The sequence below is a fragment of the Ovis canadensis genome, chromosome 14 (genome assembly GCF_042477335.2).
Source record: "Ovis canadensis isolate MfBH-ARS-UI-01 breed Bighorn chromosome 14, ARS-UI_OviCan_v2, whole genome shotgun sequence".
NCBI classification, from domain to species: domain Eukaryota; kingdom Metazoa; phylum Chordata; class Mammalia; order Artiodactyla; family Bovidae; genus Ovis; species Ovis canadensis.
The window spans coordinates 66,030,554-66,042,846 of NC_091258.1; the positions used below are offsets into that span (position 1 = coordinate 66,030,554).

General features: G+C 54.1%; 1 protein-coding gene across 1 annotated transcript; it reads right to left on the bottom strand.

The window, feature by feature from the left end:
* Positions 1-2,217: 2,217 nt before the first annotated feature.
* CKM (creatine kinase, M-type) lies at positions 2,218-11,704 on the bottom strand. Its single transcript, XM_069550348.1, has 8 exons — positions 11,510-11,704; positions 9,124-9,337; positions 7,946-8,100; positions 7,397-7,529; positions 5,213-5,384; positions 3,840-3,963; positions 3,232-3,421; positions 2,218-2,726 (listed from the first exon to the last, which is right to left on the bottom strand). The coding sequence occupies exons 2-8, from the start codon at positions 9,314-9,316 to the stop codon at positions 2,548-2,550; spliced, it is 1,146 nt and encodes a 381-aa protein (XP_069406449.1). The 5' UTR covers positions 9,317-9,337; positions 11,510-11,704; the 3' UTR covers positions 2,218-2,547.
* Between the last annotated feature and the right edge of the window lie 589 nt (positions 11,705-12,293).

Here is a 12,293-nt window from a genome sequence, read left to right on the forward strand (position 1 = left end):
ATGGTAGGGTCAACTGTTGTATTCTTCATGGGACAGGAAAGTCAAATGAGAACTGAAGGGGGCTAAAAATAAAGTGGTCAGTGTTGAAAAATTCAGGGTCTGAGGCAGAATCAAAATCCTATCATGAGTTAGGCCGTAACAGGACTCTGCTGAAAGACAGGTGCTTGTAGTTGAGAGGGTAGAAAATGAGGTGTGCGGCAGGGAACCAACCCTGTCATAAAAACGTCAATTCCTGAGTTCTTCCTCGGTTCCCAGCCCGGGGCTGGGGACACAGTGGTGGCCAAGACAACCCCAGCCCTGCCTTCACATAGGGTTCACAGTCCAGGGGAGGAGGCAGCCGTGTCCTCAGTGATAATTCTGGAGTCGGTGAGGCGGGTTGAGGGAGTGCAGAAGGGGAAACTGCCCTCTCCAGGGAGGACTTCTTGGAGGAGGAGGCACAGCTCCCCTGGGACAGGGAGAATGATGAGCAGCTAACCAGGCATGGCAGAATCTGGGGGCCTGGGTTGGGGGCAGGCATGAGTTCTAAGAGAGAAGCAAGAGTACAAGTCCTTCAGCAAATGGCATGTGGCTTGACTGAGTGTGGAGGCACTGTGAGGGATGAGGCTGGAGGGCTGGCTGGCCTTGAAGGTCATGGAGAGTTACCTGGGCTTTGTACTGAGGGTACTGGGGAGCCACAGCAAGGTTGTTGAGTAAGAGTCAGGGGCAGGCAGGTTTGTGCTGTGAAGGGAGGGAGGGAATCGGGTCAGAAAGGCAGGGTGACAGAGGTGGGGAGGGAAGGGGTGGACTTCAGGCTTAGGAGGCAAGGTGGGAGGGACAGACATGGTAGCTGACAGGTGCCTGGATGGCGGACTTGGCTGGCTCGGACCGTGGTCTGTGCTCTATGTGCGGGTGGAACTGGGATTAGTGATGGGATCTTCAGTTGGGGTCAGTATTGTAAAGGATATCCCAACGCCTGCCAGACCTTGAATGCCCTGACCTTTGGGGTCTCTTCTGTTTCCATAATCTCTCTGGGAACTCTTGGGGACATCCTTAGACCTGTTTCCCTTCTGGAAAATGGAGAGATTGCTTGATCTCTAAGGGCCCTTTACCTGTGTGAGTTAAAAAAAGTGCCTCCTCCAGGTCTCTGGCAGGCTCTGTCTTCCTAACTTTGCCTCACCATTTCTTCTAAAACCTTTGTCTCTGGGAGCCCACCTGCTACCCGCTTGATAATGAAAGCTTCAACCTACTGGGTCAAGTAGAAGTGGTTGACGTGGCTGACACCCAATACATGTTCAGATGTTTCTTGCCTTCCATTATCCACTTCTCCCATTCCCAACCCCATGACCACTTCCTGCTCATTCATGGAACCAAGCTCTCCAAAAGGCCTGTCCTCAAAAACTTCACAGGGATGCTGTGACCCAAGCTCCAGCCTGGAGGAAGAAACAGCTTGGGCAGACATTAGGGTGGGAATTGCACAGTGTAAGGAATGGAAAAGTGTATAGAGGAATCACGAGAAAAGAACTGGGAAGAAGAGCCTTCGGCAGATGGTGTTCATGTTTAACCTTGAAGAATCACACATAATAGAGCATTCTAGGAGATGTGGGAAACCATGGCAGGTTCTTGAGCAAAGCAAGGGAAATTGAAAAGAGTAGTAGCAGCTATAGAGGGCTGTATATATATATACACCTTCAGATCTGAAGTCAGATTGCACAGGAAGAGGGTTAGGAAAAAGCATCATGAAGTAGATAGTGATGAGATGCATGCAAGGTCTCAAACCAGAGGCCCGGAGGGCAAATTCAGATATTTTGTTTGACGTCCGTTTCTCCCTAGAATGGGTCCTGTGTTTGAGATCTGAGCATGAGTGATCAGGAGCAGAGGTGACTGAGAGCTCTCGGGACCGCAGATTCCCCATAGAGCCTTGTAATGTTTTCATTAGATGCTGTACCCTGAACTTGCCTCATTTTAAAGATGGGAAAAGATGAGAAGGGAACAGCTACCCACTCCAGTACTCTTGCCTGGAGAATTCCACGGACAGAGGAGCCAGGAGGGCTACAGTTCATGGGGTCGCAAAGAGTCAGACACGACTGAGCGACTAACGCTTTCACTTTAGAGGTGGGATAAAACGTGTAGCCCTAAGACGTGCCTAGAGACGACAAGCCGCTTTGAGGTCACACAGTAGCCAACTGCCGAAGTTTTTTCTCCTTCTCCTTCAGTACTAATAACAATCAAACCGAACGCTAAGGCCACCATTGCGTTTATTTGTTGCTTTGAGTGGAGAAAAAGCAACAGCTCAAGGTGAGCTCCGTTAGCCAGAGCTCCTGATGGTGGGCGGAGCTTTGAGAAAAAAAAAAGAGGAGACCGTAAGGGAGGTTTTTCATTGGCCAGAACCCAGAGACTGGAGCCCATTGGTTGGAACTCTGGTTGGAACTGGAACTAGAAGGATAGATAGAGCCCCAGGTGGACCAAACGTTTATAGGCTGGGCTCCAGGAGGAAGGGGCGGGCCTCCGGTGGGCTGGGTCCTCCCTTAGGATGGGGCTCCAGCAGTCGGCGGCGGGCTGGCTGTGCGCCTACTTCTGGGCGGGGATCATGTCGTCGATGGACTGGCCCTTCTCCAGCTTCTTCTCCATCTCCACCATGAGCTTCACACCATCCACCACCAGCTGCACCTGTTCTACCTCGGACGAGCCCAGCCGGTCGGCGTTGGACACGTCGAACACTGAGCCCACGGCAGCCGTGTCCACACCACCTGCGGGAGTAGGAGGCAGGGGCTAAGGAGCCGGCAGAAATGCTTGAGCGGGGCCTGGAACGCGGGCCGCCGTGCCAACCGCGCAGGCGGACGTCCTGGGTGAATGCCTACTGTGTTAAATTCATGCAGTTTCCTGAGCGTCTGTCTATTCTCGGGCTGGCTTTAGGTATCTCACCCCTCAACCATCCAACACGGTGGGTAACGGAGTTGAGCTCAGGAGCCGGGCTGCCTGGGGTCGAATCCTGACCATCTTCCCCTTTACAGATGGGAAAGTGAGGCCCCTAGGCGCCCAGGGACATACACAGTGTATATTAACCATATAACCATGATGGTATATGGACTTCTCTGAGATAAGGCGTGCTGAAGCCTATTTTCAGAGGAAGGACTGAAACTCACAGAGGAGCAGCCCTTGCCGCCCCCCAGAACCCGTGGGGATGCCCCCGCTTCCCTTCAGCCATCGCTAAGGGCCAGCGCTGGAAGCCGCAGGAGGGAACTTGGGCCGTACCTGTGCCTCGCTTCTGCAGGCGCAGGCGAGTGAGGATCTCCTCGAACTTGGGATGCTTGCTCAAGTGCGCCAACTTGACATGCACGCCTCCCCGCAGCCCGGTGCCCAGGTTAGATGGGCAGGTGAGCACGTAGCCCAGGTGCTCGTTCCACATGAACGGGTGGCCGGCCTTCTTGAATATCTCCTCAATCTGAGGTAGGGGGAGAGGACCCGGGATCAGCCCTGTGGGTGCCCCCAAATGCACCCACAACCGGGGCAGGGCTCCGAGGGACAGGGGGTGAGAATGTCAGTGGTGGTAGGACTCCGAGAGGGCGGGTCTGGAAAACCTGGAGGCACGAGATTCTTGGGGCAGGGGCCCGACCGCACAAGTGATGGCTGGATTCTGACGGGGCTGGGCTTGAGGATGCCTTGAAGGCCGGTTCTTGTCCGCGGGGCTTGAGGATAGGGGTGGGGCCGGTTTTCCAAAGGGCGGGGCTTTGGAAAGCGAGGGAGGAGCACCGCTGAGGGGAGTGGCTTCGGTGCGGGGAGGAGCCGGGTTCCGAGGGGCGGGGCCCGGGAAAGCGGCTGGGGGGGCGGTCACTTGGAGTCACACGAGGGCGGGCACCCACCTTCTGCAGCCCCACGCAGAAGCGGCGGAAAACCTCCTTCATGTTGCCCCCCTTCTCCATGGAGATGACTCGGAGGTGGTCCTCCTCGTTCACCCACACCAGGAAGCTCTTGTTGTCATTGTGCCTAGCATCCGGCGCAGCAAAAGGTCAGGGAACCAGCTCCGCGGGAACCCGGTTCCCCTCCCTCTTGCAAACACACGGCCACCGCTAGGGGGCAGCGGGCCTAAAGGGCCCGAGGCCTGAGCATCTCAGTCTCAGGAGCTTACACCTTTAAATGTCACAGGACCCGTGAAATCTTGAATCGTGGGATCAGTGGCTTTCAGGGTCTTAATTCTTTGCACAATATTATAGAATCTTAGAATATCAGAATCGCTGAAAAACGGAAACCGAGAATCAGAGTTGATAAACCTTCCATGACATTGTGGCATCGCAGAAGGAGTCTTAGACTGGAAAACTTTAGGATCTGGAAATGTTTGAAACCATTGAATCACAAAATCTGACATTAGTGGAGCCTGAAAACACTTAAAATCTTACAACCTATACTCTCCAAATTGTTTGAAACCAAGGTTCTCAAAACCTTTTAAAACCTTTGACTATCAGAATGAAGGCGGGGGCATTTTCCCTGATAGGTCAGTTGGTAAAGAATACGCCTGCAATGCAAGAGACCCAGGTTAGATTCCTGGGTCGGGAGGATCCTCTGGAGAAGGGATAGGCTACCTACTCCAGTATTCCTGGGCTTCCCTTGTGGCTCAGCTGGTAAAGAATCCGCCTACAATGTGGGAGACCTGGGGTTCTGTCCCTGGGTTGGGAAGATCCCCTGGAGAAGGGAAAAGCTACCCACTCTAGTAGTCTGGCCTGGAGAATTCCAGTCCATAGGGTCACAAAGAGTGGACACGAATGAGGAACTTTCACTTTCATCAGAATCAGGGATTAAAAAATTACTAGAAAGCCCAGCTAACAACAATAATTAGCAATAAATATCATGCCAATGGCCAGTATGGATACTTACTATATACCAGACACTTTTCTCAACACTTTGCATAAATTAGTTCATTAATCCTCATAAGAACCCCAAGAGCTATGGATTATCACGATCCCATTTTATAGATGGAGATTTGGGGCAGAGAAACATTAAATTACATGCCCAAGATCACACAGCTAGTAAATGGCAGCCCTGGGATTTGAACCTAAGGAGTCTGGTTCAAATCTGAATTTCAAGCTTTTTAAAATGTGACATGCAGACCACAGGGAAGGCAGGAGCGGAGGGCAAGATGACCCTGGAGAATTGCTGTAGTGGTCTTGACTCTGGTGGAGGGTTGTGGGACGACTAGAGGAGGCGGGGCAGAAGGGGGGCATGGGGCAAGGGGCCTCACCAGATGCCGCGGGCATCAGGCCAGTCTCGGGCCATTCCCGAAGCCAGCAGCAGCGGGGACACGGGCTTGTCGAACAGGAAGTGGTCGTCGATGAGCTGCTGCTGCTCCTGCTCCGTCATGCTCTTCAGAGGGTAGTATTTCCCCTTGAACTCGCCCGTCAGGCTGTTGAGGGCTGGTGAGGGGCCACAGGAAGGAGGGGTCAACAGCCTGCCCTACAAGGGGGGTGCACAGGCCCTGGGGACCCCACACTGCTGTCCCTCGGGGGCCTAGGCCTTGACCCTGCAGAGGTTCTAAAGGTGTCTAACCACCCCCCAAAAAAACATGCTCCTCCGCCGTCTGCCCAGGCCGGGGAACACCCACACTGTGTGCTCAAGACCAAAAGCATGGATTCTCCCTTGCCTGCCACCAATTCTCACGTCCAGTCAGACTATCTGCAGGCGGCAGTGTGCTGCTGCTCACTCCTGCTGGCTGGTAGGGACAGAGTCAGTCTCAGGCATCTGGGAGCCATCAGTGAACAATATTATAGTATATGTAGTATTTGCATATATTCATAGGTATTCATAATACAAAGTATGTATTAAGTGTTGGAGAAGGAAATGGCAACCCACTCCAGTATTCTTGCTGGTAAAATCTCATGGACAGAGAAGCCTGGAAGGCTACACCATGGGTTTGCAGAGTCAGGCATGACTGAGGAGTTGAGCATACACACACACATGAATATTATATATATAATAAATATATAACACATATATGCATTTGTATATATTCATATCTTCATAAGACATGACAAATATGTGTATAATGTATTTCTATAATATACATATTTTTAAATATGTTATACATATTTGTATAATATCCTATATAATATGTTCTATATCATATACTACATACTATATTATATTGTTAAAAATAAATTACAAAAACAAATAAATAAACTATATTGGGTCAGCCAAAAAAATTGAGTTTTCCTATAACATCTTTCAGAATGAACTTTTTGGCCAATCCAGTGTTTAAAATGAAGGTAGTGAGTACTCAGAACTATCACTTGCCAATTACTTTACTACACTTACTGTTTTCTATGTTCTTGAAGTCACCTGTTGTATCTTCATGGTGGAAATTCTACATAATGACATGCTGCTGCACATCTCCCCCCATTGCCCATCCCTGTATGATGTCTCGTGGTTGGCTTAAAATTGGCCTCTGTAGGAGAATTTACACCAGAGAAATTGGCAGTTGCTGGCAGCAAATCAAGGCTGCTGCTGCTTTTTTATTTTTAGAGCCAATTGTTAAATATTTAGCAGAATGACACTGCCTGCCAGCCCTAATGCTTCTACCTCCAAACACACCCATTCTTTCTCCCCATCCCACTGCTCCCCTCACTCCCCAGCCCCGCCTGGACCCCTGCAGTTGCCCTTCTCAGCCTCTCCTACCGCTGCCCACCGACTGTTCCCCACCAGGGGGATCCATGTAAGTCTGAGCATGTCCCTTCTCTACTCACCACTCTCCCACAGTGTCCTCTTCCCACAGGGTCAAAGCCAGAGTCCTCCCAGCAGCCCACAAAGCTCTGGACAACCTGGCTATCCCAACACCCCTCTGACCTCACTTCCTCCCCTCTCCCCATCACCCACTCAGCTCCAGCAACACTGGTCTCCTTGCTATTCCTCCAACATACCATCCCACCCCAGGACCTTTGCACTTGCTGTTCACCTGCCTAGATTTCTTCCCAAGGTTGGCTCCTTCTTGTCAATCATGTCTCAACTCCTTCCCAGCATAGCTGCCCACAGTCATTCTGTGCCAAAACCCTTGTTTCTTGGCTTCAGGGCGTTTGGGGAGGATGTATTCTTTTGTTGGTTCCAGTGTTTCCTCTTATCTCCCCACCAGGCTGACAGCTCTGCGAGAGCAGTGACCTTGGTCCATCTTATTCACCATGGGAACCCCAGCTCCCCACACAGGGCCAGAACAACCGTAAATGTTTGCTTGGTGGATAGGTGGATGGATGAATAGATGGATGAAGGTCAGGACCCTGGCGCAGTTGGGTGTCAAATCTTGACAGCATCCCTTAGACCTCCCCCAGGGGTAATACTGCCAGCTGTCACTCACCAAGCACCTGTGATTATCAAGTTCTTGCAGTGTTTTGGCAAATGGGGGCACAAGGGGGTCCAGACCTGGGGTGGGGGCTCTCACCTTCCACGGAGAGTTTCTCCACGGCCCGGCGCTCGCCGCGGGAGCAGTGAGGGGGCAGTGCATAGCCCTTGATGCTGCGGCCCGTGCGGACACGGCTGCTGAGCACGTAGTGGGGGTCCAGATCGTCTCCACCCTAGGGAACAGCGGGGAGTCAGGGCTTGGTGGACCATCCTGTGTGCCCTGCCCCCTGCCCACCAAAATCAAATCTCCCCCACAGGCCCTCCCAGCTCTCTTGGGCTCTCAGCTGCTTCCTTTGGTTCTTCCTCCCCACTGGCCTCTCTCCCCCTCCCTCCCCGGCTCTGTCTCTCTTTTCTCTCTTCCCCCCATCTTTATCTCCCTCTCCATCTCTGTGTCTGTTTCCCCCTTGACTCCCTGTATGTTTTCCACCTGCTTTCCTCTCTCTCTCTCCCCCAACCTTGGCCATCTTCTGTGTCTGCCTGTCCGTCTTTCTTCCCATCCCCCTCTGTGTTTCTCTCCATGTCTGTCTCCCTGTCTCTCTGGGTGTCTCCTCCCCCCACCCCGCCCCGCCCTTCCCCTGGGGCAGCCGACCTTGAGGTTCTCATGGTTGAGATCAGTCTTGTGCTTGTCGGTGGGTTTGAAGCCCCCGTGCCGGTCCTGGATGATGGGGTCAAAGAGGTCCTTGAAAACCGTATAGGACTCCTCATCACCAGCCACACAGCCCACGGTCATGATGAAGGGGTGACCTGGGGGGTCAAAGGGAGGTCAGAGGTGCTTGTCACCCACGGGGAAGACCTGGGCTCCTGGGTCCAGTGTAGACTGTGTGTGCACACGTGGGTGTGTGTGTGCGTGTGTGCGTGTGCAAGGGATTTCACTGAGCACCGTGGGCCAGAACTGAGGAGGCTGAGGCTGGGTAGGAATGGGGAGAGAAGACTGGGGGAGATCGAGGCGGTATCTGGGGGTGGGCGGTGAGAGGAATGTTGAGTGCAGGGCAAAGGAGAAAGGAGAGTCTGGGGGGCGAGTTACTAAAAATATTACCACGCGTGAATCCCCACATCAAGGGATCGTCTCCTAAAAAAGTTCAGAGCCTTAGATACTCTTAACCCCCACCAATAAGAAGAGGCTTGAAAGACCCTCTTGGGCTTCCCTGATGGTCCAGTGGTTAAGACTCAACACTCCCAATGCAGAGGGCCAGGGTTCAATCCCTGGTTGGAGAACTAAGATCCTGCATGCCTTGTGGCCAAAAAACAAAACAAAACAAAACACCTCATTTCTCAAGTAGGGAAACAGAGGCTTGAAGAGAAAGGGCCTTTTCCCTCAGTCATGAGTTGGAGGCTGAGGCCAGAAGCTGGTCTCCTGCCCAGTTCCACCCGCCCTGGTGGGGTGTTCCTGGAGAAGGAACCCCCTGTCAGAGTCAGAGTGCCCACTCGGTGCCAGGAGCCACTCCACATGCCTATGTTTTCCCAACCTGGGTGCCCATTTTTCAGGTGAGGAAACTGAGGCCTGAGGAAACTGAGCTTCCCTCAGGGGAGTCTCACGTGATAGTTGCACATATTTAGCAAGTGGTTTGCCACCTGCCAGACCCTGTCCCAGGCCCTCACACATTCAACTCATCTGTTTCTCATAGCAGCCCCATGAGTATGGTCCCCACTTTACAGAGGGAAAACTGAGGCTCAGGGAGGTGGGACTGAGGCCTGGCAGGCAGCCTCCAGGCCACCCACACACACACCGGCCTCACAGTCCCTGGGATGCTCCCCCAGGAGGTTTACCTGGGTTGTCCACACCTGTCTGGATGACATCATCCAGAGTGAAGCCAGATGGCGTCTCCTTGTCCCGCAGCTTCTTGTAAATCTCGAGGGTCAGCGCCTTGGCCATGTGGTTGTTGTGCTTGCTGAGGTCTGGGTATTCCTCCTCAGCCTTGAAGTTCAGCTTGTGCTTGTTGTGGGTGTTACCGAACGGCATGGTGGCGGTGGTGTGGGGGGCCTAGTGGGGAGGGGTGGAGGGGGAAGTTAGGTCACATCCACGGAGACCAGCAAGAGAGCAGAGCCAGGCTCTGGGTCAGGCAGGCCTGAGAGCCAGTCCTGAGTCTTGGGCTGTGTGACTTGGACCCAGAGGGATCCCTTCTCTGAGCCCCTGCATCTCAACAGGATGTATCATCAGTCTGGGGTTGGGATCTTAGCTCTGCCTTATCCTGCTGGTGACCCTAGGCTAATAGCATTGCTACAGCCTCACTTTCTCCAGCTGGAAAAATGGAGGAGAGAACCCCTCAAGCCTGTGATAAGATATGATAACTGATAGATAAGAGTATAGGTTCTAGAATCAGGCAGCCTGGCTTTGAATCCCAGCTCTGCTGTGTGACCTTGGGCAAGTTACTTAACCTCTCTGTGCCTCAAAGTAATCACCTGTAAAATGCGGGTAGAATAGCACTCGTCTCATGGAGGTGCTGGAAGGATGTGATGAGTTCATTACGTAAAGCACTTAAAATAGTGCCCGACACACACTAATTATTTTGCTAGCTATTGTTATTATTGTTGTTTTGAATTACAAGGAGCTGGTGAGGGTGGAGGCTGTTGCTGGGAATGAGTGTGAGAGCAGAGAAGCGCCGTTCTCTCTATGAAGATTCCTGGGTGCTCAGTCGAGGGAGGAGGGGCAGGGTGCCTGCCCCCACCTCTGTGTGCTGACACCTGTCCTGCAGGGCACAGTTAGTAACAGCTCAGCCTCTGAGGTCGACAGAGCTGGGTTCAAATCTCACCCATGCCATCTCTGGGCTGTGTGACCCTAGGTCAACTGCTCAGTCTTTCTGAGCCTCTGTCTTCTGTGAACTGAACTTTTCCCCTGGGGTTTCCAGGAGGATTCTTTGAATCCAGCACAAAGCCAGTTGAGCACAGGCCCTGGCATGGAGCTGGGGCCTTGTAAAGAACCTGCCTGCCAATGCAGGAGGTGTAAGAGATGAGAGTTCAGTCCTTGGATCAGGAAGATCTCCTGGCGGAGGAAATGGCAACCCCTTCCAGTACTCTTGCCTGGAGAATCCCTTGGACAGAAGAGCCTGGTCTGCTAACAGTCCAGAGCGCCACAAAGAGTCTGAAGCAACTAGCACGCACACACCTAGAAGGGTGGTTGCTGTACTGTTGTTATTTTATTCACAAGACCCAGGAAGAGGGAGGACCCTTTAGCGGTGGTGGTAGGGATGAGATGTTCATTCCCAGCTCCAGGAATGGGAAGTGGGCAGGACGGTGGGAAGGAGATGGGCACGAGGGTGAGCTGAAGGCCGAGGCATCAGGCCAAGGGGGATGGAACCCACGAAAGCCTTTGGAGTTGATGTTCAGGGTGGGGATTTATTTTTAGAATCTGGCAGACTCCTCTCCCCCACCCCCAGCTGCCACCCCACCCTCACATTCCAGGGGCTCGGCTTGCACCACGTCAGCAGGCCAGAGACAGGTGGGCCAGGGTGGCTGGGAGCACATGCATTCAGGCTTTGGGGCTCAAGGGCTTTCAGCCCAGAAAGCCCCCTTCAGAGCATGTCCCCACCCCCATCCCTCCTGGGGGCAGGCCGGGAGAGGGCAGGGAAGCAAGGTCGGGGAGCCCAAGAAACACCAACAGACGTAACCCAGAGCTCCTCCTGCACACACCCGCACGCACCCCCAGGTAGCACGGTAAATGGGCCCACATGTGCACACCTCCCAGCTCAGGGACACTGGCATACAGGGACTCATGCAGGAGCCACAGAAAGCCAGACAGACACAAGGTCACGCTGTGCAGAAGGCAATGGGACCACAAGGTCACCAAGGCAAAGACCCTGACAGGTGATACACAGACACCTCCCACGGCTTACGGCACCCAGTTCTGGCGACAGACCATCGTGAACAAGGCCTGGCCCGCAGCCCCTTGCAGGGGGGCGACAGCTGGCCACTGTCAAGGCTCCTTTCCATCCTGGGGTCTCCCCCCAGGATGCGTGCCCCAGCCATCACAGGCATGGCCGGGAGTCAGGGGCTGTAGGTGGAGGGGACCCTCGGACATAAGGACCACCTTGCCACACACTGACCTGCCTGTGCACGGGGGCATGTGGGGGGCAACATGCAAGTCCCCTTCCAGAGACAGCTCGACCTCTGGCTCCTATGGAAGACACCCCATTCTGGACCCTACCCCGGGCAGTACCTGGCTGGGCGGTGCTGGAAGGGGCTGTCTGTATCCCGGAGGCGACACTGACCCAGAGGAAGGTCCTGCAGCCCTGGCCTTATATAGGGGGGGCCTGAGCTGTGTGATTGGCTGGGAGGGGCTGCCCCTTGGGAGCGGGCTGGAGGGCAGCTGAGCTCTTCACCTCACTGCCCAGGCATCGTGCCCACCCCGAACCCAGGCATGCCTCGCGCCCAGCCCTATGGCCTTGTATGGGCCGCGCCAGGGTCTGGGCCCATATCCCCCCCGCAACCAAGCTGGTCCCCCGACCAAGTGCTGAGTCGGGCTGGCGGGGACAGCTGGAGCCCCGCCGGGGCCACGGGATAGTGTCAGGAAATGTCCCAGGCACGTAGAAGTCACCCTCCCCTGGCCCTCCGCTAGGCCACTGGCCTCCCCTGAGCCCCCAGTGGCCTTGACCCCAGCACACAGCAGGTCCTGAGCTCTGTCCCTGGGGAAGCCTTGCAATGGCCCCTGGAGGTCAGGTCTTTGGTTTTCCTGCAGAGGAAAGGGCCCAGAGAGGCTGTGTGACTTGCCTGCTGTCACCCAGCTACAGGCAGTGTGTGACCAAGGCCAAGGTGGGAACAGGGGACGGCCTGACCCCAGAACCCTGTGCTGGGATGCACTTTCCTCCTCGGAAGTGCAGGGGAGGGAAACTGAGGCTGGGCCGAGCTAGGGCGGTTCTTACTCAAGGCCAGGTTGAAGGTGGTGGTCACCCTTTCCACTCCAATCGACCAGCCCAGTGACCCAGGGAGATTTCTGCTGTGGA